Source organism: Eutrigla gurnardus, assembly GCF_963514095.1.
Source record: "Eutrigla gurnardus genome assembly, chromosome: 10".
NCBI lineage: Eukaryota > Metazoa > Chordata > Actinopteri > Perciformes > Triglidae > Eutrigla > Eutrigla gurnardus.
In genome coordinates this window covers 23,913,277-23,938,607 of record NC_139924.1, presented here as the reverse complement: position 1 = coordinate 23,938,607, position 25,331 = coordinate 23,913,277, and the positions used below count along the sequence as shown (strand labels likewise).

The 25,331-nt window shown below is 41.4% G+C and overlaps 1 protein-coding gene across 1 annotated transcript in view; it reads left to right on the top strand.

Moving 5' to 3' along the window:
• maml2 (mastermind like transcriptional coactivator 2) overlaps positions 1 to 24,338 on the top strand; it is a 33,285-nt gene extending 8,947 nt beyond the window's left edge. Inside the window, exons 2-5 of the mRNA XM_084019490.1 lie at positions 15,333 to 16,553; positions 22,410 to 22,574; positions 22,690 to 22,798; positions 22,887 to 24,338. Of these exons, the coding sequence (XP_083875616.1) occupies positions 15,333 to 16,553; positions 22,410 to 22,574; positions 22,690 to 22,798; positions 22,887 to 23,731 (2,340 nt within the window). The 3' untranslated portion in view covers positions 23,732 to 24,338. The remainder of the gene's footprint in view (positions 1 to 15,332; positions 16,554 to 22,409; positions 22,575 to 22,689; positions 22,799 to 22,886) is intronic.
• The last annotated feature ends 993 nt before the right edge of the window (positions 24,339 to 25,331 follow it).

Sequence of the window (25,331 nt, the reverse complement as noted above, 5' to 3'; positions counted from 1 at the left end):
GCTCTGTTTATGTACATCCATGTCTTTAGAAGGGGCCTCGTGGAGGTAGCTGCTCATGCCTGATGCGATTTCTTCTGCTGAGAGAGCTCTTTGAGGTTTGTCAGGTTTTTCCTGCTTGACTTAATTGCTGGGAGGACAGGATTGTGTGTGTGTATGCGTGTAGGGAAAAAAGGAAAGGGGGGAGGGGAAGAGGGGGGTGTAGGGTGGTGCCTTGGAGTGTCTTTCCACAAGTGCTTTGCTACCCTGTGCTGAAACTGGAACCCTGTGGGAACAAGCATGTTCAGGTGTATTTTATGTGCAGTGCATGCAAGGTACATTTAGGGGACAAGCGGCATGTAAAAGGAAACACAAGCAGTACTGTGCTGCCTCGGTTACAACAAGAGCCATAACATAAACAATGATTTAACTCTATTAATGGTTTCTGTTCCTTATTCATATGTTCGGCATTCATATTGTGCACCCACTTGATTCCTATGAATGTTTTGTTTTAGGGCTGTGACAGTTGTGTCATGCTTGGATAAACAGGAGCTTATCTATAACTGTTCTCACACTTATCTGACAATCGGCTACCCCGATGTGTCGGAGTTTCCTGGACTTGTTGTAGTCGCTGTTGTAAACAGATCCGACTATCACGGTTGCCACTGGAGAGCTGGGTGTGGATGTGTTACCGCGTTAACATAATGTCTTCACCTTGCTGAAATTCTTTACCCCGGCCTGGCTTTAGGGGGTTCACAACGAGATTTATTTATAAGACAAAACCGATTCGAGAGCGAATGTAATCGGCCACCTCGCTCCTCTGCTGAGGAACAATTGGGTTCAGTGCAAAGCAGCTTTCGCTGCAGGACTTCAAACAGCCCATTCTCCCCAGGGTCATTACCCCGCTCAGGAAATGAGAAAGTGGGCTCCTGATGTCACTGGCAAACCCCTTGCACAGAATTCCGGGTTAAACTGGGAGTGGGGAGGGGAGGGCTATGCTAGATCAGAGTTCAGACATGTTTACATTACAGCTCAGGATATTTCTCAGAGCACGGCCAAGCTGCTGAAGTTCCCAGGCTCCAGAGTTGCAGCGTGCTGAAAAGAGGCACAAGCATTCACTTTTTCTCCTCCTCTCCCTCCCGTCCCCTGTGCTCTGGGGTCCACGTCTAGTTCAACTCCATTTGCATAGTGCTCTGTTCTTTGCTACAGTTGTCCTTGGGAGAATATTAAAGATGTGAAAAGCATGAAAGATGAAGTCATGAACTCAGTTGACATACAATGTTTAAAGGTCTACATAAGTGATTTTCATCTTTGTTACTTCTGAAGAAAAAGTGTTTTAATGCACATTTTCAGGCCTGATCACAGCAAATACATATGGTTTAATTGTGGTTTTTGTTTTTCAGCCAGCTGCCGATTTAAATCATTACCCAGTTAAATCATTTCAGTGCAGTGTGGTTAGATCCTATCTATGGGTGACACTGCTACCTCGCCCTGCATTATGGAGCTGCCAGCCCATTTAAAAGAGGACATTTAGAAGATCTTGGACTTTATTTTCATAGTTTTGGCCATTGCTTCTTTCCTTGGTTTTTATAATATACTTGCCAGAATAATTGCTGATATCGGGAAAGGTGACGTGACATTGCGAAAAAAGGAGGCAGACGTGCCAAGAAATGTGTTTAGACCATCAGGCTGAATTTATTTGGAGCAGAAAACAAATAAAAAGTTTGTGACATGTTGAAAACATCCATCACTATTTAACTTTGACCTACCGTACTTGCCATAGTTGTGTGCACACACAGTTTTCCAATGCAACAAGGGATTATTAACGAGTGTGTTCACTTTTGGCTTTACCTCCAAATGTCGCCACATTTCTTGGCCCGTCGTTGTAGCGACGTTATGAGGATCCCAGATAAGTGCCAATTAGCCAATTTCATATAAGAAATTGTAATAAACTGGAACTTCCCATTTAATAAATTTCAGAAGCTTCCCTACCCTTCTGAGTATAAAACACTCGGGCAACTTCCACATCCTTTTCAGTTAAGGGTCAAATATAAAGTAACTAGATAATATAAATCAGAGTATTCTGGCAATCAGTTGCTTAAAAGCTGCTATATCAACCTTAAAAAAACCCCACAGCTGTCCCAAAATCCAAATGTTTCAGACTTCTAGGCCAGCCTGTCTAGAGCATCAGCTCCAGGTCTAGAGGAGGAACATAGATGGTCTTGTTTCTCCCCTCAGTATGGCTGGGAAGTGGCAACTGGAATGTTTGTGTTAGTGCTCTGCTGTGGTGAGGTGTCACGGTGCCGAGCTCTGCTCTGGCGCCTGCTCTCTCTCCACCTTACCTACAGGCACACAGACACTGCTGTTGAAGCTAACGGCGTACAGGAGGTGAAACCAGGGGATGAGCTCTGGTCTTTATCTGCCCTGTTGAATCATCGACAATGTGGTCGGAACAGGAAACAGTCCTGCAGTTAGGAGCTGCATGGTCTGCTGGCTATTTTAACTCATTCTTCAGGCTGTACTGTTAATGGTATATATTGGAATGCTGTCTGCTTACTGCTGATTATGATTGCTGTTTTGATTCTAATGCTTTTAATTGAAATTACACCATGGCTCGCTATTCTTTTTAATATCAGAACAATGTTTTATAGTAGTTAAAGGCTATTTTTGTATTCATTTTTAGCTGCAGATGTCATGGTGCGTGCTTTTTGAATGGCCGACAACAGCAGTCCCTCTAATTCAAATGAGGCAAACAGCTGATTTTAAAAAATTTAATGAAACATGCATACTGTTTACAATAAACACTTGGTGCCCTTTGCATGACAAGTGAGAGGAATCTGTTCTGTTCTACCGTGAAAGGATTACATGAAGGGTAATGAGCAGAAACATGGAGTGTCACACTGAAATGCAGCGAGCTGACAGTAACCGAGTCGTGCCTGGATGATGAATGGGAGGACATATTTGCCCTCTAAGTTTTAGTTTAATTTCCTTGATGTCTGCCAGATTGTTTAAGTTTTATAAACCTTACTGTGACCACTTCATGTTGATTTGCTTATGAACACTTATGGTGACTCGGAAACTGTGGTTGTACAGGATTACAACTATATTTTGAGTTTATAGAGAAAATACCCTTATTAATAAAGGGAAGTTCAGGGAGGTGATTCCTACTTTCTCTGTAGGGGCTTTCCACCTTCTTCCCTCTTTTGCTCTTTTTTTTTACTATTTTAAAGGGGAATTTAATTAAAAAATATAACTCTTTCCTCTCAAAAACCATCTGTAAAAGCCAGGTGGTGAATGTTGCCTCCAGAAGATGAGAATGAGTCTTAAGGTATTAAGTGCTTGTGTGGTAAATCCAAAGAGGGCACAATATCTTGAGGAAACTTTTAGAATATCACACCAAAATGTTGCAAAGTTAGGGGAAGACAAGATCATGTGTGTAGTTTACTGGTTGACCTTTAACCCACAGTGGTGTACACCCAAATCCACTTTTAAACATATGCTAGCTAAGTGGACGATATGAACTAGGGGAGTTATGTGACGGTGAATGATCATTATTTAATGAATTATTCAACTCCCATCAATTTGCCACCGTATCACTCGAGAATGAACGAAGACACCTTGTTCTTTTGAATGAATTAAGCAAGTAAAGGCTCGTTCTCCTGCCGTCCAGAGGAAAACAAAAAGGTGATGCTGCATTCTGAGAAAGTAGGATTTTTTATGTTGTGCGTGATAACAAGAGGGAGAAAGCGAGTGAAGAGAACATGCGTTTCTCACTCCCACTCTCCACCACCACACCCCCATTGCTACTCACTGCCACCCCACCCCCAGTTTCCTTCCTGTGCTTTTTTTAGAGTCTATTGGATGTTTTTCCCACATCCGGCAACAAAGCCAGCCTTTTCATGCCATAACTTATGGTGTTCTGTGGTTCAGCTAGACTCAGGCATGGTCATATGTGTTAAATTCATTGAAGTCCTCTCCGTTTCTTAACTTCACTTCCTTGTTCACATCACTTGAGATTGCTTACTGTTGGATGGGGTGTGTTCTTGAAGAGCAAACATAGTTTATCTGTATCATAACTTCTGTCAACGGTGTCCTGTAACAATGAAAGATATTTGCTAATACTGATATAATTAATGTCCGTCAATATCTTGAACTTCATTCTTAGCACAGTATGAATTTGAGATTACCAACCCCTTAGATTCATGTGAATCTGTGATTAAGATTAGAATTTAACAGCATCAGAGTAGATTGTCATTTTTACAAAATCTAAATGTGTACATACAAGTGCTGATGAGGGCTGTGAGAGCGTGGTGCTATTGCTTGAGGCCTCCACATAATATTATATGGGTGAAATTTGTATTTCTCTTTTACAAGTGGCTTGTAACTCACAAATGCACTCACTCACATTTAGCAGGCTGCAGATTCGCCTCAAGGGGGAGTGCTTGGAAAAGTAGGAAAGACAGGGATTGTAATAGAAATTTAGAAAAGCATTACGCCTTCGTAGTTAAATAACAACATAATAATTGACCTCGTTTGTAAAACTGTTGTCAAGACACCTTGGACTCTAAACTTTTTTTCTAATGGTATTCAACGGGGAAATTTAATGTGGGGCCACATGGGAGTTTTGTGTTGCAGAGCTGCAGTTAGCTACTGGGACAAATTAGCAGCAAGGCTGAGTGGAAACACCTTATCCATTCCTCATTCATGACGTTGCCTACTACAGACAAACAATTTTGTTGCAATATTGACACATGCACCACCTAGAGGTGACTGTTAGGGTTGCAGATTTTTTCATCAATTACCTTGTAGAGTAAAATTACGGGGATACAGTATTCGTTCACCTTCGTTATTATATTTAAACAAAGTGATATTTTAAATGGTCACTTAAATGGACAACGCCCAACATAATTTAGCCTAATACTATTTTCAATAGTTATAACATTGCACTAGAACAACTTTTCAAAGCAGGTTTATCAGAGGCTCTCCTCATTGTCATTCCCAGTGAATTAACTCCCTTGGTGAGAAGGAATTTTCCCCGCTATTATGCTGCCTTGGGTGAGTTTGAATCACCGAGCTCATCTGTTTTGCCTGAAGTAGTCAAAGTGAGGGGAAAAAAAACAGCTGTCTCGTCAGTGGAGGGACGCCTTGCCAGTTGAGCTGTGAAATTCACACAAGCAGGCAGGATAATCTCCTCCACCTCGACCAAATATCATCATATGCTGGGATGGAAATGCAGATAGTTCCACGTACACAACCTTGAGCTAACGGGGTGTAATTTGATGTGACAGCAGCATAATGTATAATGTAATATCCCAAAAACACTCACGTTGGCACTAAAGGTTGATGTTGCTTCCTGTTAGAACGGCGTTTCTACCAACAGCATACGAAGGAAACCTAGCAATGCTGTGTTTTAACCTGAAAAAAAGTACATGTTGTAATAGACAAAATGTTTGGATTTGCTCAGCTGCTAGTGTTGACATTATGCTTGCTGGGGAACTTTACACTGGAAGTGAGATTGTAAATGTTCCCTCTGTGGGACTAATAAAGGATCATCTTGTCTTATTGATTATCTTGTATTCCCACCTCCCAGTAAATGTCTCCAACTTGTACCATCACTACAAGCAGCCTGTTCATATGGCATACGGCAGCCTCTGCCCATTTAGGTTGTTGTTCTACAGACTGGGCAGAGGGAGCATGACCAGACTCTGGGCTTCCTCCTTCAGCAGATGCTGTGACGATAGCCACATGGGTCTGAGTCGCTCGCCTGAGCACTCTTTGTGTTTTGAGCGTTCACTGTCCATTTAACCAAGCGTTCGCTAATAAAATCTCCTTAAACTTTTATTAGCACTTTACTAAATTGTTCTTTTTCTTTGGCATTTGTTTAGGTGTAAAAAATGTAGGTAAGTCAGCAGTTGTTGTATGTGTTCACGTAGTGGGTTTGGGACTTTTAAACCACTGAACAGTTTGTCTATTTCCAAGCAACGGACTAGATGTTTAACTGACCAGATGTCAGAGTAGGTACACAGGACCTGCTTTTAATTGCTGTGGACTATTTTTGGACAAGACAGGATATCATTTCTTTCCACAAGTGTCTTTTATCAGCACAAATCCTCTTAATCGGGTTGAAAATCCCCACGGTTGCTTAGTGTTTCCCTTCACTTTGAATGAATGGCAATGATCACATCATGACAAAGTTGTTTTTTTCCACTTGGACGGATTACCTGAGAGCACGCTGTCTCTCCCTCTCACCAGCTGCGACATGTAAAAAAGACCTGAAGCAGTGATTCACAAGGCCCACTTAGACACACAAGAGCTGGCTGCATGCAGAAACTTGCTCAGAGACATAGGCTCTGCTGCAACCTTGAACTCTCCCTGCCTGCCACTGTGAGAGCCACCACTTGCAGGGGTGAGCTCAGTACCCGCAGGGCTCGATGGGAAGGCAATTTAAGCAGCCCTTGGAATTAAATGTGTTTTCTTTATTCTACATATGCGGGAAAATACACATTTTACCTTTTTACATGAAAGCTGAAAACAATCCTGTTTCCCCTTAAAGGACAATACCAGTCTGACTTCTCGCCATTAACAGACATTTCCCCTGTCTTCCATACAACTGTGCATCAGTGTATACTTTAGTAGAGCTCAGCCTACCTGTTTTAACCGCCGTTCAATTACAATTACTGTATTCCTCTCGTAAAATTAAAAGGGGATTATGTAAGATAGGCGGCTGATGTTATCGATGGACAATGACTCCCTAGGTGGCATAACTAGTCTAGACATATTAAATTGCGTGTTAACAAGCGGTTGCCTAGTTACACATCCAAGTGAAACATTCGCATCCATCTGGAGTCATGTCTCTGGCCCCCTCACACATTTTAGTCAAGTATTCACTTTTACTTTTAGCTCCGTTTTTGGTCTCCACCTCCTAAAAAACTGTCTGTTTGGTGCTGGGAATATGTATCATACTGTGGGTTTATCAAAGCTTGTTCGTTGACAGTGACCTGCTGCTCGAAACCGGGTTGATGAGAGCAGTTAAGCCACGTTGACACTGACACACGACTGATGAAGCACAGAGAAGTGACACGAGCGTAGCCATGCTCGATGTCGTCGGTACACATGTTCACATAATAACCTGTTTCCACACTAGTAAGCTACGCGTGAGGCGACTCAGCTACCAGGTTTCCCCTCATTGGTTGGAGCTCCCCAACAGGTTCAGATATCTAGCATGCTGGAGTTGGCACTCGGGCGCTGAGTCGACGCTAATTTGCCTGGTTTGTTTGATCTGGGGATTTTTTTGTAGAAGTATCGGAAACTGAAAGCGTGAAATCAAAGTAACTATCATGATATGCCGGGTTTGTCTGATCTGGGGTTTTTTTTCTAGAAGTATCGGAAACTGAAAGCGTGAAATCAAAGGAACTATAATGATTTGCCTAGGTTTGTAAGAACGAAATTCATATATGAAGGTTTTGGCCAACCGTGTGCAAAGTTATCTAGTGCAGCTATTCATTTACTGTTTTACTTGATGAGGGTTTGTTTTTTTTGTAACTTTTCTCCAGTCTCTGACAACCAGTTGTTTTTTTAGGCTATAGCTGTCCAGAGGACAAATTTAACTAAGTTTTCCATGGATGATGGTATCTTACTAATATCTAACATATATCAGCATCACGTGATGTTTTGTTTTTGTCCTGCTGGGAAATGTCAGGCTGATGATACATTTTTAGAGGTCACATATTTTCTGCACCATGAGCCCCAATGCTCCCCCCACCACATACCCTGTTTCCTTGGTTGGAGCCTGTGAGAGCTCTGCAGTGTTTTCTGTGTCCGTCTCTGCCAGCACCGGTCTACACAGACCTTATTTGGAATGTCAGAACTGATAGGAGTGGGAGTCAAACAAAGCTTCCCACTCATTTATTTTTTCTTCTTACTTTCTAGCTGCAGCAGTCCCTTTTCAAACTGAACTAGCAGAGGATTGTTTCAGAGCATGAGTACAGATTAGTGTGACTGCTCGCCTGTCTAATGCTTGTGTGTGTGTAATTTAGGTGAAAGCTGAGAGAGATGACAAAACTCAACAAGTATCCCCTTTTCAACTAGTGGATTTTTCAAAGCTTTCTCCATTGAAGCGGTTTAAAACACTAAATGTGTTTCCCCCCTCTAAAAGCATGAGGCTTATCAAGACCTGGCTGAGTGAAGCAGCATTAGCACAGCATTAACCACTCAGCCCAGGTTTCCCACGGGATATAAAATGGATCCTTGTTTCACTGGGAAATCGCCACAGCACTGCAGCTAAAGAGCACTTTGCTGCAATCACATCATATATTGACGCATATTGTTTCCTGATTTCCAACTGCAGTGACTGTGCTGTAAAGGGAGAATCAAGACATTCATCATTCAAACGGCGGAGTGATAGGACATGAGCAGCTTTTAAGTACTAAACACGGTACAATTAAATATTATCTGTTCAGTAGTTGCTGCCGATCCTACATAATACAGTGGGATGCCTGGCGGTATCTGGTGGAGCTGGATGATTGTCTTTCTAGCCGGAGATATGACTGGAATGGCTCAGGACTGTGTTGCTCAACTCAGCAGTGGCACTGTTGGCTCTCACCGTGCTGCAGCTGCACGCTGAAAAGCAGCCAGATGTTTTAGATGGTGAAATGAGTCGAGCGAGCAGGAAACGGCTCTGCATGCCATAGGAATCGTCTTTGAAAACAGGAAGGGAACTTGTTCCCTGCTTATGGGCCTTTTCCTGTGGCATGACCGGAGGCAGGCCTTGTGTTTGACGGTTGCTGGGAAAAAGGTACTTGTGGTTGTATGGCAATGGCCTTTTTTAAGGTATTATGTAAAAACATTCCTGTAGACCTTTTAGACGTCTTTTGGTACAGGATTTGTTTTCAGAGAAGCTCAAGTGATCAGATTTTCTACTATCTTATGTGTCCTCATTAGTTTCACCTCCGTAGTGGTTAAAGTTTGTGTGTAATGTGATATTAACTAACATTGTAAAACAATATTGTATAGCTCTAGGCTACCTAAACACCCACATTCCAGTGCTTTTATTATCCTGGTTTACCTTTGCTAATAACAAACCCTAACATCCAGATTGTTAACATGAGGATTTTTCTTTCATATTTCCATGCTCACACTGACCTCTGGTGTCTGCCGGGATTGTCAATTTCTTCTGCCGAAGCCTTTGCTTTTAAGCGTCCTTTTAATGTTCTGATTTATGTTAACTTTCCCACACCCTCAAGTTTCCCAGCCTGAATATAGTTTACCTCCTTGCCTCTCACATTTAAGTGGACACTGCACACACAGGATACCAATTTAAAGAAACATGTCATCATGGTAGATGTATCATGTCCTTTCGTTTTTTGGTGCATAGCATTCAGCACTTCAGATGTGGATTGGAATCGTGAGCTGGTTGAGGGTGTTTCCCGCTCATAGGATGTTTAATCCAGTGTTGCCACTAAATTAAACCCTTTTTCGCTACAATAGCAGCTTAGCCTATATTGGAATGCAAGAGCTGTATGGTTATCTATGACTGGCTCAAGGCTCGTTAATATGGCAGGATGTCTTCCTGTCTTTTTCTCTCTGTCTTGCAATGACTCGGTGAAGACAAAGGTGGTAGTCATCTTTCACAGGAAATGTTATGCTGTGGCCGAAGATTAGGATGTGCCGGTTAAACCTGGAAATAATCGTTCACTTTGCTCAGTGTGTTATGGCCACTGATTTGAACACAACCTGTAGTTCCCACTTTAAATCATTTATTGAAGGGATCCCTTTTCACCCGGGAAGCTGCATTGATGCATGCTGCATGGGATCGCTCCTGACTCTGGGAGCCCTGAGTCCGCCTCAGTAGATGTCAGTGTGGTTAAGAATGGCATGTAGATGAGAGGCGACAGCAGTGTCAGGAGCTCTGTGAGCCACATGGCTATGGGTGATGTGATGTGACGGCTTGTCACTGCGATGTTGGTGACCTGTGGTACGTCTGCAATGGCGTGGCTTAGCTGGTGCTGCGGTGATGCCTTGACAGAGTCTGCCTGCCTACCACCTCCCACACACACACACACACACACACACCATATTTGTTCCCAGGATCACTTCACTGCTGCCCTGCCATCCTGGGAATCTGTGGGCCAGGAACCACAGCTCTTGAACTCTCCCTGACAGGAGAAGCGATTCAATACATATTATGTACAATTAATTGGTCGTTCAGCCTAGCTCACCAGGTCAAGAATAATTGGAAGGAATATATTTGTAATAAAGATCAGCTTGACTAATGACGCAAACTCTCCAAGAGCAGCTGTACATACCTTGTCCACACGCTCTCCGTTGAGGATTCTCATCTTTCAATGGGTGTGCAGTGACCGGTGAAGGCAGAGATACCAGCATTGCTTGTTACTTTTTTTTTTAAGGGGCCCCACATATTTTCTTATGGGGTCCGTGCATACTTTCGGCGCTGCTTCGTCCAGCCTCCGTTTCGCCCGAGGCCCATCACATTGAACTCGTCTGTTTGATTCCCAACAAAAGACATGCCACAGCAAGAAGTGATTGTAATGCTATTTAATCTCGGCATTTGGCTATTCGAATGGGTATCTCCAACAGGATTTCTTTGTGCAATCTGCCTCTTATTAAAATAGCAAGTTTCTCCATGGAATGTTGGAGCTGAGCTACATTAACTGTTAAAAAAAAATCTGCCTTCAGTAAACATAATGGATGATTTCTCTTCAAAGGAGTTCTTATCATCTCTTCCCATTTCCCAGAGGCTGCCACAAAGCTGCCTTTCTTTTTTTTTTCTTCTTTTTTTTTTTCCTGCTGCCGCGGCTGCTCATCCTTCTCTCCTGCCTGCTCTCTGGAGGGCAGCCTCAATCTAATACAACTGTGTCAGGAAGTGTGGGGAAGCAAAGTGCTGATCAGCCAAAAGTAGCCCACCTCTGCAGTGTGCTGCTTCGTCCCAACACGCAGCAGCCTGATTAGGGAAGCGAACCATGAAGCTATATCACATCCCTGTGCAACCTTATGGCACATGCCCTATAGAAATGGATTCAATCTGTTTCTTTAGGGGAGTATCATGTTTTTTATGAAAATATTACTTTATTTTATATTTGCAAAAGAAATATATATATATCAAACCTACTCATTTTATAATTTTGTCAGTTTTACCACAAAACACAATATTTCCAAGCAGCAGGTATCTCATTTGTCGGCTAATAAATTGCTTCATAAAACACAGTTTGGTTTGTTTGTCTATCAGCAGGATTACGAAAAACTGTACTGGCCCGATTTTCTTGAAACTTGGTGGATTTGTGTAGCATGGGCCTGTGAAATACCCATTCAATTTGTGAGAGGATCCAATTTATGGGGAAGATGTACAAATGAATTATTCACTTTCATTAACATAATGGGGCATTCCAAGTCTAGTTTCGATAGAAGTTCCTAAAATTGCTTATTGCTGCCTCTCAAAGTTTTAGCATTTCTTTTTTCTTAGTTCTATGTAAATATTGTCTTTAGATGAAATACATGAACCAAAAAGCTTAAAGCTTAGCTTAAACTCAAGCTAAAAATGCTAAATTGTCAGTTTTGTCTCCTGTTGGCGTCTCATCACGGTTATCTTGTAATTTTCGTACATAAAATGTGCTGAATAAAACAAACCATGCTTTCTTACCATCCTTTTAAATATTTCAACTTTTCAAGCTCTGCAGGAGGTTTTATTCATTTTCTCTGGATACAGTATAATAGCTTACAGCTTTAAACTTTCTCAGCATTCTGCAAGCAGATAACTGAGTTTTGTATGACATTGGCACTTGTCTGAGGGCTCTTGTTTCTTATCTGGCAATAAGCGAGCTGAAATCCCCTTTTGCAATATGCAACCTGCAGAACCGCATAAATATTATGTCTCCCTAGGAACACAATAGTCGTATTTATTCCTTTATTTTGGGACTGTTTTTCCATGTCAAATGCCGGGAGGGAGGTTTCTTACACTCACAGAGCGGATTGCAACATGTTTCAGGGCTCTGGTGAATAGATTAAAGGCTGGCGAGCTCGATCTTTTGTTGAGCCACACTCTCATACTCAAACATAAAGCCTTCCAACACTGGCAAACCTATTCTCTCAGGGCTGAGCCACTGGACTGACAGATGGTACCAGGAGGCCTGGTGTTGTCCCTGGGATGGCTCACCCGGAGCCCCATCCACAGTGCTCAGCATCACCACACTGCTCAGCTTGACACACGGTTAACCAACCCTCCAGCTCCCAGGAATAGATAGCTTCTGCTGACATGGCCAAGGTCAGGTTCCTCACAGTCAAAGGGCATCATCGAAAACGTGATGCTCAACAACGAAAGCCGTTCTTAATTCACTGTAATCATTTTACAGCACAAGGTTTGGGTTACACCTTGTTAAGTCTTTAAAACACCATGTTTATTGTTCTTTTCTGTGAGACATTCAGATGAGAGGTTTTTCTAGCAAATTGTTCTGTAGGTCTTGGGTTTTGTTGTAACACTGCTAATTCGGATGTTGATAGTTGGTGATTACATTTTGCCAACACGGAAAATGAATGTAAGCAGTTATTCTTTAATCTCTCCGATGATAAGAGTATATAATGCATATGTTCGAGCCTTTCATGCAGCAGGAGTCATTTCAAAGTGATTCAGAGCTTCTAAGCTCATTAAATGTTAATCAAAAAATCTATTTTCAGATCACATGGAGATCTGTCATGAGGATTTCAGGTCAGCTAGGAGGCCACTGCTTCTGAGTGCTGAGTGAACAGGATGGGACTTCTGTTTATTGGAAATGTGTTTGACCTTTTTTTCTTCTTTTTTTTTTTTTTTACCTAAATGAGGGATGCACACAAAACCGTGATCTAATCTTGACTTCTTGGGAAGCTTAAGTTTTGAATTTGATCTAAGAAACTGCTCTTGAGTCTATTTAAATGGCACAGAAGCAGAAGAAAGGCAACTCGGGCTGTCTCACATTGGCTTTTTGCAATGCATCCACTGTCCTTTCCATTATTCATGATGTGTTTTCTCAGACAGTGCCTTGAACCATGAGGAGTACTCCTGTCTGTCTTCTCCAGAAAGAGCCCTCTGGAACGAGAGAAAGTGTGCATGAGCTGCACACACTAGAGGGCCTGTTTTCATCTGCATTTGGAGGAAAACAGATGTCCAGTAGTCTGTAGAGAGACACAATGTTTAATAGTCTGGATCTCAGTGAGGATGGCAAAAGGGAGCTAGTATAATGCGACCTACTGTAGAGGAACTGATGGAACATCTCCAAGTTAAAATCGTCTCTGTAATTCTCTGTATTAACTTGGCACTCTCCAGCCAGTCATTACATCATCTGACAAGATTTCTTTCTCTCTAGTGTCTGTTGAGAACTTTTATACTGAGTAAAGTATATTTAATTTCAGAATAGTGGTTACTTTTCTTTTGCAAGCATTGCATTTTCTATTTAATTTTTAATATACAAAAGGCTAACTGAGCTAATGTATTATTTAAAAATACATCAAATGTTCTATTAGGCAAACACTGTATGAAACTACACTCACAGGACCATACTGCTTGTTTAAAAAAAAAAAAAAAATCCAATATGAACAAATATTGTGCATTTATATTATTAGTTATTTAAATATGAATGTACATCTACGATTAATATTAAAATAAAACATAACATTTCATTATTAATCTTTGTTAAAAATCCATTGTTGCCATGTTAGTTGCAAAGTTTGAGTCATATTTCAAACAGAACATTTGAATGTGATGAATAATCACAAACTTTTTCTCTCTTTTTTTTTTTTTACCACATGCTTCTCTGATGATTGTTTGTCTACTTAATTTCTTCACTTTTGAACACAGATAGTGATTTTTAATGTCTTTTTTCAGATGCTAGGGGTTCTATCAAATCAATACACCAGCGGCTATAGTTTTGACTAAAACAAAGACCACAAATCGATCGCTCTTTGACATTAGTCACATGGAGCCAAACTTTCTCTCCGTCTTCGGCTGAACATGATGAGTTTCTCCTCTGCCTTCACACTAGTTGTTGTCATGGAGATCCAACAAGTTTTAACTTCTTGCAAGTTGATTTTCCTACTTAACTTAACACAACTGAATGACTATAGTAACCTCTCTATATGCTCATTCAATACGTTGAAACGCTTTAATTAAGGAGGCTTGGAGAATATATTTGTGCCTTGATTTAAATATGAAGATGCATCTTTGAACAATTGTTAAGAGCAGAGGTAATACAGACGCAGTAGAAATGTAGTGAACTGCAGGATTCACTCACAACCCTCAGGCTATGAATCATCTTAATGTAATATGTGCCAGCAGGTGGAGATGACTCAAATGTGTTCCCACAGTGAAATATGCAACACACTGATACTCCTCTCCTGTGCTGAGGTTGGTGTACAACCCAAGCCATTTTGTTTCCATGCAGGCAGCACATGAAAAGATGGTCAGATAATCAGTCATTTTTTTTTTGCTAACATAGCGTGCACATTTTGTCATTCTTTAATCTTTCACTTCAATGGATATGATACTGAGTGGTTACAGTCGTGAGTCATAACGATACAGTCTGTGTTTATTACCTTAAATGAATGAAAGATATGTGGATAGGGCAGAAGGAAGTCAGATGGCGGTACTAGCCTGTTTAAGCAGGATCTCAGCCACAAAGGAGAAACTCTGCTATCTAAAGAGGCGCAATGGAAGAAAATATAATGTATGCAAATGAGGGAAACAAAGACCCTATTCTTCTCTCCGGAGTCTGTCGACTGTATCAGATTTCTAGCTATCTTCTCAGCCCATCCACGGCACTCCAATGACATCATTTCAAAACATTTAGCCTCATCGATGCATTGCAAGTGTTGAAATACAGCTACATATTTAATGTATCTGAATGTATCTGCTTTATTTCACAAAGTGATGTTACCGGGTGAATTATGTCAATAGAAAGCATTTGAGAGGTCATCCCTTCTTAAGTTATTCTACTGAATGAAAACACTGTCTATTAATAAAATTAATCTTCCTAAATTTCACAAGCCGGTCCAGTGTTGAGCATCTGGAGGCCTTGGAGCAAAATGTGGAATTAAATTAATTGACATTGTGATATTTTGAGCTGGATGTAAAATTTATCAATGCAGCCATAGTCAGAACTATCACCATGATTTAAATTGGCTCACAAGACAGTTTTTGAATAAAATGAAATATTTAAAGTTTTGTTATGATAATGTTCTCATGAGAGTCTTCAAACTGTATTACCCTGGAGATCTTTTTTTTTTTTTTTTAAGTAAATGTACAATGAGTGAATTGAAGGTACTGGGTTTATTCTGAAGTGTTTTTAAAAACTCCATTCTCTTGTGTTTTGCAGCTTCAAGGGTCTTTGCGAAGGAAGATTGAAGGACATGCCCCAGGACACGCACCGAAGCAGAACGGGCTCTCCTGTGGTTTCTCTGGATCAGACTTTAAGCGGGTCCGTGTGGACACTGGTGGTCTGGGACATGGGGCCTGCAACCACAACTTAACCCAGGCTCATTCCCTGCAAGGGTCCTCAACCATGGGCATGCAGAGAAAGAATTACATGATTCCCCACGGAGTGGGGTCAGACATATTCAACATGACTCTGAAAGAAATGAAGAAAGAGCCCATCGAGGTCCAGTCTTGTGGCCAGTCGAATGCAGAGATGATTTTTGACTTCAAAGATGAAGGTGGTGGTCAGATTGACCCAGAGCTCCAGGATCTTTTTGACGAGCTGACAAAGACAGTACCGACACTGAATGACCTGGAGTTTGAGAAGATGCTGAAGCAGGACGATACGTTCGGTTTGGATCTAGGTCGGCCAAGCTCAGCCGGAGCCGCTGCCAGTCTGTGTTCCCCGATGGATAAGCCGATCAAGATGGAGCACTCGCCAGATTTTGGCCAAGTTCATTGTGGCTCGCCACAGCTTCGACCAGCTTCAGCCGGACCCTCTTTTACGTTGTCCGGCACCTCTTCTACCACCACGTCACAGAAAGCTAACACTCAGGCAGGCCACCCCAGAGCCCTGCCCTGCTGGCCCGAAATATCCCACGCAGAGCAGCTGAAGCAGATGGCAGCAAACCAGCAGCAGCCAAGCTCCCTTCTCCATCACCACCACCAATCACCACCTGCAGGATTGACCAACTGGGCTCCTGGCATGAGCACCCACTCCTCCACTAGCGCCTTCCCCCAGGACAAGGTCTCCAGCCCGGCCCCGCTTAGCCAGCAAAGGGTTGGCTCGCAGAGTAAAGGGATCAACAACTGTCTCTTCAAGTCAAATGGCCACAATGGCACCCATCATTTGGACATGAAGGTTCTCAGCACCAAGCCCACATTGCACTTCAGCCCCAAAGCGCCCCATCCTACCAGCCAGCCCATGCCTATCATGGCAAACTCCGTGAACAAGAATTCAGCCCATCAGCAGCAGCAGCAGCAGTCGCCATCGAGCGTCCAGAATCAGCCACATCCGGCTCTCCACTTCCAGAACCAACAGATCTCCACGTCGGGGGCCCTTTGCCTGCAACCCAAGCCAGTTCCCGCAGGGCTGCCGTTCAAACTGGCACAGCAGCGACAGGTAAGGACTCTGTCAAGTTACTTCACACAGGATTACTCTGAGGTAAAATCCTTGAATCAGCAAATGTTTGGGAATGGAATGGCCTTGTGCTTAGGTTGTTGACTTAACAATTTTGACCACATCCAAAGCTTTTTATTTATTTATTTTATACTGAATATAACTATACTGTCAGTAAAATTGAATTTGGGTCTTCAAGTGATGCATATCTACCACCATGTAAAACCTTGTCTCTTACAAAACGACATTCCCATACAACTGATCTGTATTCATTCTCAAACACATTTTAAATTTAAACCTTTTTTTATATTTAGGCAACAAAAGTTGAATTAAAAATCATGGTTTGGATTAAAACAGGTATGTTGATTAGTTATTTAAGTTATGGACATAAATTAAAATAGTGAATGATTTTACATGTGACACAAATGGCCATTTCTTGGGTGAAAATCATGTTTTTGTTTGACAGAAACTCAAAGACAAACTGAATCTGGGAGAAAATAAATTCCCCTCGAAACATAATTGGCAATGCATTTTCATTGTAGGGGAACATACACTGTCATGTGATCGGAAAAACACAACATAGCTAAATAACAACATACTGCAATAAAGATATAGGTATATATTTTGTTAATGTCAATAACTCTAATCATAGTGCTGCAATAATGTGCCTTGACATAAATGTACATTTTTGACTAATTACACATTACTTGTATGAATTTATTTGATGTGACTGGTTGTGTTATTTCTTACACCATAAACAAAATTAATCATAATATTTATTTTTGTAACATAATACACACAAGTCAAAATCACTCTCTTCGGTCTTCCTGGTTTGCTTGCAGCTGCCAGCCTGCTGTCTGAGGCGACTACAATGCACCGCTGTTTGTTTTGGGACTTTATTTTCATTGTCCTAGCTGCTTGACTGTGCCTTTGCTGCTGCGACTCCCTTGAATATGTATTTCCCCTGAAAGTGTTTTGACGATGACACAGATTGCCAAAGCATGGTAGATTAACATGCAGAACTTCTAATTTCTCTGCTTGTCATGGTGGCTCCCCGTCAGGGCACAGATATGCACAGCGGGATTTGCTAATTGGAGGTTGTTAGCTACAAGGGACAAGTGGTGGAAAATGACAGTAATCTGCTTAGCCTGGTGCCGGAGGTTGAATCACTGATTTGTTATGATTGGGGAGATTTAGACCGTCCCCACTTTAATTTTTGCTCCAACAGTATCTGTAGCTGTCTTTGTGTGAAATGATAATGCAAGCCACACAAGAGAGCTCTCATAACCTCTACAGATCAAGGGAAGTGCTTGAGTGACTGGGAGAGGAGGAGGGGTGGGGGGGCGTTCATGACATGGAAGTACACAAGGTATTAGGACAAATGCATCCTCACAAATTGGTAAAAACAGAACCAGTTGTCCCACTCTGAACAGATATCCACACATTCTCCTGGCAGAACGTGAACTGTCGTTTCCATCACCATTTTGTTTCTTCTTTTTCTGTCACTCAGGGGCTCTAAAGCGAAAGTTAGGTTTAGGCAACAAACCACTAAGTTAGGTTTTGGAAAACCGTCGTGGTTGGGCTTAAAATTACTATGTACAGTTAGGTTTAGGCAGCAAACCCTCTTGGTTAAGAGAACGGTCTGGAGCATCATCCATTCATTCAAATTGTTATAAAAGTACTGATTCAATTCAATTCAATGTTATTTATAGTGTCATATCACAACAGAAGTCATCTCAGGACACTTGAGCAGGACTAGAATACGCTCAAGATTTCCAGAGTCAATACAATGTCAAAGTCCCAACATCACCCATGATTGGAATTAGCATTATTATTAGTATTAGTTAGCTGTGGTGATGATCAGTAATAATATTTATGTGCTTCTAAACTTGCTGTAGCCCATCCATCCATCCATTTTCTACCGCTTATCCTGTATTCAGGGTCGCGGGGGGGCTGGAGCCGATCCCAGCTGTCAATGGGGCGAAGGCAGGGTTCACCCTGGACAGGACGCCGGTCTATCACAGGTCTGACATGTAGAGACAGACAACCATTCATGCTCACATTCACACCTACGGCCAATTTAGAGACATCAATGAACCTATCCCCAGCTGTAGCACATTTAAAACATCAATTATAATCAGTAAAAACATAAAACAACATAAAAACACACAACAAAAATATAATTAATTAAAACATAGGAGATGTGACTGGATACCCCCCCCCAAAAAAAAGCCTTAAATGGTTTTTGATGAATTATTAAAAAGGCAAACTTTTCCAAGACCCGGAGCGCCGCAATGTGAAAGTAAAAGCTCAGTCACCTTTGGTCTTTTAAAATACTGTGCTCAAGTTCATGAGGCCTGGTGGGACAACTTTCCCAGTGGCACGGTGTTTTAATGTGCAGTTTGTTTAATATATGTAAACATGAAGCTAGGGATGTGATAGCATAGGAACTGTATACAAGAGTGACCATATAACTTTAGAACAGGTGTTCTAAAAGAGGCTGATAATGATGTTTGTCTTTTAACGAGGGAGGGACAACTCGCAGGAGGAAAGAGTTGAGCAACAGTGAATAGAAATACAAGTCCTGAAAGAATGCCCTGATCTGCTGCGTAACACCACAACCAGCACTGGGCTTCCCCCCACTGTGTGAGGCTGCTGAGGAGCGCTTTTCAAACAGCCAACTCTCTAGCTATGAGGTCACACACACACACACACACACACACACACACACACACACACACACAATATGAATACGTTCTGTGGCAGCTTACAGAAGAGGACACTAATGCATAATGAAACCTGAGTTACTGTGGTTGGTTGACGATGCTGTTTCAAGGACAACATTTAGCTCGTCACATCACTTTGGTAGTTGTTTTGTGTTTACGCTGAAGAGATTCCATGACAACATAAATATCAAAATGAAAGACAATGCAGGTGTGGTAACAATTATTAGAGTTTATATTTTACTTTATTTATTTTGCCACTGCAGAAATTATCCAATTATCAAAGAATTGCTGTGGAATTATCTCGTAACTAAATGCGATAAAGTCATCTATAAAGGTGCAGAAAGGACTATTGAAAGGGAATATTTGAACTAAATGTCTTCTCTCACACACTGAGGTATTGTTCCATTCATTTTCATTTTCATAGATTTATACATTTCATTTGACTTTCAATCCCTTTCACAGTGGCACACTAATGTATGCTAGTATACTTAATTATAAAAACGTTTACCTTCAGATTTACAACAGTTGGCAGACAATCTTCTCCAGAGTGAATTATACTTCTGCTCAGCATAACACAGCCCCGTTAGATCAGGTGAAGACAGACATTTGGCAGCAATTTCATCGTCCTAGTAATTGGCTTCAGCTAATACAGATTTCCATGTAAGTACCACACAATAGCTTGTACATTGCTGTCTGCAGAATAAAGTGCTCCGCTCACTGAGAATGCAGAGCCCCAAATTAGAGCTGCGACTTAAAGAAATACTTCACTCACGAAAATGAACATTTTTATTTCAATTACTCACCCTGTTTTCAGAAGCTAGAGTTTTTAACGAAAGCTGTTTTTCTCAGATGCCACCACGGTGAAATAATTCTTTATGCACTGAAGTAAATGGGGGGCTGAATTTAACAACAGTAAAACTATGTCGCAACATCTATTTACAAACTCTCACATAACCCGTGCCGTGTAATCCGTCTCAGTGAATGTAATGTATCCAGTCATATGCTCACTGTTTCCCAAACACATTCATTTTCATTCAAACCTTTCCATTTCCAACAGTCTGGACTTGTCCGCAAGAGTAGCGCGCCTGCACAAGCCTGAGCCTGTTTATGCAGACGGGTATTAAAAACTGTTTTAGTGAAGATGTATGTGTTTGGGAAGTACTGAGAAAACAACTGGATAAATGAGACTTGGATTATACAGTAAGAGTCGTGTGAGTTTGTCAACAGATGTTTGGGTTTAGATTTACTGTTTTTAAACGTGGCCCCAATTTACTTCATCAAGACGTGGGCTGAGAAGCCTAAATGATATAAAACGATCATTATGTGGGTGAAGTATTCCTTTTAAGATCAGGTTTGCTCGCAGTAAATAATGACTCCTCAGCTTTTGTAGATGATCGGGTGGCACCACATCCCTCAGTAGGGATAAGAGTGGGGCCAGGGGGGGTTGAGCCTACCAGGTCACTCCGGCAGTGCTGTGAAGGGACTGCTTGTTTCCTGGGAAAGGGAGCCGTGGCCAAGTCCAGATGCCGAGGCGCTCCCCAGGGACAGCGTCCTGATTCCAGACTGGAGGAAGTGCAGTGTGAGAGCCGGCAAAGGCTGGGCCTGGATCACTGTCAGCTGCCTGCCCTGCCGCAGGATGGGAGACTAAATCACTCGCTCCTTCTCTGAGGCCTGAGCCACATGTGGTATTCATTAACAACAAGCTTGTGAAGAATGAGAGGGGGGAAAAAAACATGGAAAACAGCTTTATGACACATCGGGATGACAGAGAGGATTACTCAGTTGTACATGCTAAAACACCCCTCATTGGGTTTTTCTTACAACAAAGAGGGAATAAGCCATCTCTAGTGTACCTCTGCAGGGAAAATGTGTGTGATGGTCACAATTTCTCACAGTCTCGATAACTGGATATAGTGAATCAAAGCCAGTCACTGCTTTCTAGTGTAATAGGAGAAACCACTGTTTTGATGTTTTAGTCCCTGTGTAACCTCATTGCCATGCTTGGTTTGCTGTGTGGGTTGAACTCTGCGAGAAGGAGAATATTAGCTCATGTGAAATGGCTTGTGACTCCTGATGAGTTTCAACTTCCCTCATTTTCTTATCCTGTCTCGTTAATTCTCCAAATTTCAGCCCCATTCATTATCACACACACACACACACACACACACACACACACTGCTCTGTTTTCTCTCTGGAACCACAGAGTCACCACCCTGCAGAGATTCATCTCCAGCAAGGAATCTGTCCTCTAAGTAATAGCTTCTGCTAAATGCACGGTTGGATTTCTAATCCATTTCACCCTGGGAAACATTTTAAGTAAACACAATGACTGACATTGTATACACAGTGTGTGTTGACTTGGATTTGGTGCACATTAACCTCCTTCTTGACAAATGCTTGCACTTGGTTGAAGCTTGAGCACAGTGTCCTTGTGTCCACAAGAAAAGAGACATTTTACTTGGGAGCGCACAGCTGCCTCAAAAAGTGAACAAAAACATGCAAGACAAGGATATATAACATCTCAAACACGGTGATGGTGAAAATGTATCTGCAAAAGCATACGTTCAGGACAAGACTTCAAACAAAAATCTAGTTGGGCAATTTTATTTGAGTGCTGCCGACTACAACAGTTTAATCAGTGTAATATTGTCAGGAGCCAAATGGGTTTCTAGTGGATGGAATGCCTCCTTGCCAAACACAACACAGTGATCACTAAAGGAGAGCTTATTAAATGGAGGTAGTCATGGTGCTGGCGCTTTACTCCCCATTGGCACATATTTCCTGCTGTCTCAGGGATTCTTTCCACTCTCTTTAGACACAATTATCAGGGGAGAAGCAGGCCTTGAGGAGGGCTCGCACTCTCTCTTCCAAAAAAAGCTTCTCTCCAAGTCTCCCTCTGCAGAGGGAGTAGCCTTGACCACATTCTGGAGGTTGAATAGCATCTTTGACATAGATCAATGATATCTTGTGGAGTTCTGCCATCTAGTGGCCAACACGTATTATTGCATTGTTTTGTAATGTGTTTTTCCATAACCACTTTCAAAGCACTCGGGTACAATCTCCAGGTATTTAGAAGAAGCAAAAAAGGTCCAATGATACTAATATTTAACCATCATATGTCTCTTATTCTAAGGGTGTTCCTCCTGGTCCGAGGCTGCCCACCAATGGAAGCTTAGGAGTCATGTCAGCCCAGTCGCAGCCGCGGCCTCCAGCACCCAACAACCAGCAGAAGGGCCCAGTCAAGACTCAGGCCATGCAGAGACCCCTGAATCAACAACCGCACACCATTAGCAATTCAGTATGCTAAATCTTAAAGCTTATCTCAAACCTTTCACCAATTTCAACCAGTTCCACAATGTGGTGGAATTGATGATTAACATAATCTGTATTCACGACTGTTTTTCCTTTTTAAGGACAAAGACAATGCACATGATCAGTTCAATCGTCATCTCACAAGACCGCCGCCTGATTACAAGCAGTCAAGAAGTATGGTGGGAGTTCAGCAAGGAAACATCTTCACAGGTAGGGTTGCCTACGATGATTCTCAAGTCAGAAATGCTTTAAATGCTTAAAAGTAGCCATTGTAATCCGTTTTTCTTTCTTTCTTAAGGTCAAAATCCCTCCCAGTCTTCCAGCAATGTCCCTGAGAACGACCTCCAGTCCATGTCATGTCACCTCCCAACCGGGTCTGGTTCAAAGATGAGTCCTTCACCGTCAGACCGCAGATTTGGTATCGGGATCGATTGTCGTCCGAATTCTTGCATCGGCCAGTTCCAGCAGCATAACAGTCAGAATCGAATTGGACTAAATCAAAATAAAGTTAGGTTCCTGGGGCCAAACACACATGCAAATTCCTTTGGAATGAACAATGTAGCAGGTGTACAACACCCGAGAACGACAGCTGACCTGCATTCCTCAGGGGTACCGGGACAGGGTCTTGGAGGCTTGATGAAAAATGTTAACATGGGCTGGGGCTCAGCCAACAAGCAAGTGACAACTGGACTTGGTGTTAGGCGGCTACCTAATCCACTACAGTCTCAGGGTGTGCAGCTGGACATGCCAAACCACCCGTACCAACACAGGCACATCGGCCCTCCCAACCAGGTAGCACCAGACATTGCCATGCTCCCTCTTAACCCTTCGATCAGAGACACAGGCCCAAGACCAAGCCAGCCAATGATGGGATCTCCGTCAGCAGTGGGGAATCTGAACCAGCCCTCTCCTGAACAGAGGGTACCAGCAGGCAACTTTTCAGAGCCCAGTCCCAGCTCCAGCAGCTACCAGAATAACCGGGCCAATCGACTGACCTTTGACTTCCTCCCCGAGGGAGACAACACAGTCCCAGGGATCAACACAGACTCAGATTTCATAGACTCTTTGCTCAAGTCTGGCTCTGGGAATGATGATTGGATGAAAGATATAAATTTGGATGAGATTCTGGGAAGTCACACTTGAATTTGAGTCACAGATTGCTAAAAAAATCAATCCGCTGCTCAAAGTATAGAGGTTATTGATGTAAGGTGCAAGGGGAAACATTTGTAAATAATGTTAAAATGGAATTTTATAAACTCATATTATTTGTTATCCAAGTATACTGTATTGTTTTGTATTGTATTTACTGTGAACGGAATTTGTGTTCTGTCCTTAGTACTCTGCATATTTTATTCCTGGTATATTGGCCAAGAAACTACTTTTCTTTGCAGTCACTGTTTTTGTGGTCTGTTCGTCATACTCATGCTGTAGTGCTGTTGTATAGGATACAATTCCCTATTCACACTGTGAAAAGAAAACATTGCTGTGTTGCTTTCAAGTTCATCTTGGTATTTCAAGTTAAGTTTCTAAATCTGCATCCACTATTTAGCATGATACGGCATTTACCTTAAGAAGTTTTGCTACCATACACAACAAATGTTTTCTTACTTACTGTTCAAGCCTTTTTTTTTCATCTGTGGTAGTTTTTGATGCAGGTTAATTAATGTAACCATTCATTTTTTCATGTGATATTTAATAATTATTGGGATAGTAATGAGACATTATAATACATGTAATAAATAAAATTGCTGAATAAAATGAAAACTTTTTCTCGGCCCTATTTAAACAATCTCTGCCTTATGACTTTTTTCCCCACATACCATAGTTTGACATAATATTGTATGACTTTTTTAAATTACTTTTTTTGACATACTATTCTATGACTTTTTGTCATGCTGATTCGGGTATATAATGGTGGTGTAGTGGTTAGCAAAGTCACTTCATCTATGAAAGGTTTGTGGTTCAAATCCAGGTTCAGTACATTCTTACCGACATACTATTGAATTGCTTTTTTCATTACTTTTTTTGACATACTATACTATGATCTTTTTTCATCACTTTTTTTATATAGTCTTATATTACTTTTTTTCATAATGTTTTGGGTGTATTATATGGTGGTGTAGTGGTTAGCAAAGTCACCTCATCCTTGAAGGTTAGTGGTTTAAATCCAGGTACAGTGCTTTTTTTTTGACATACTATAGAATTACTTTTTTTGTGACTTTTTCTACATACTATACAATTACTTTTTTTTTTACTTTTTTCGACATGTCAAAAAAAGTTACGAAAAAGTCAGTTTTGTGTTTTTGAAAAAAGACACGAAAAAAAACCCATATATTAGTATGTAAAAAAAAAAGTCATGAAAAAGTCAGTGTATGTTGAAAAAAGTGATGAAAAAAGTCATCAACAAAAGTCTCAAAAAAAGTCTTCAACAAAAGTCATACAATAGTATGATAAAAAAAAAAAGCCATGAAAAATACTGATGTAATACTATAATTTAAAAAAAAGTATTGAAAAAAGTCGTAGGAAAGTATGTAAAAAAAAGTAATTATGTGGTAAAAGTAATGAAAATGAAAGGTAAGCTACAAAAAAAGTCAGTGTATAGAATACCATTACCAAGTCACAGTATAGAATGTCAAATTGTCATAATATAGTATGTCATAAAACTGGCTAAAAATGTCACAACTGTCATAAAAAGTCATTGTATAGCATGCTAAAAAAAATAGATTAAAAAAATAATTTCCAC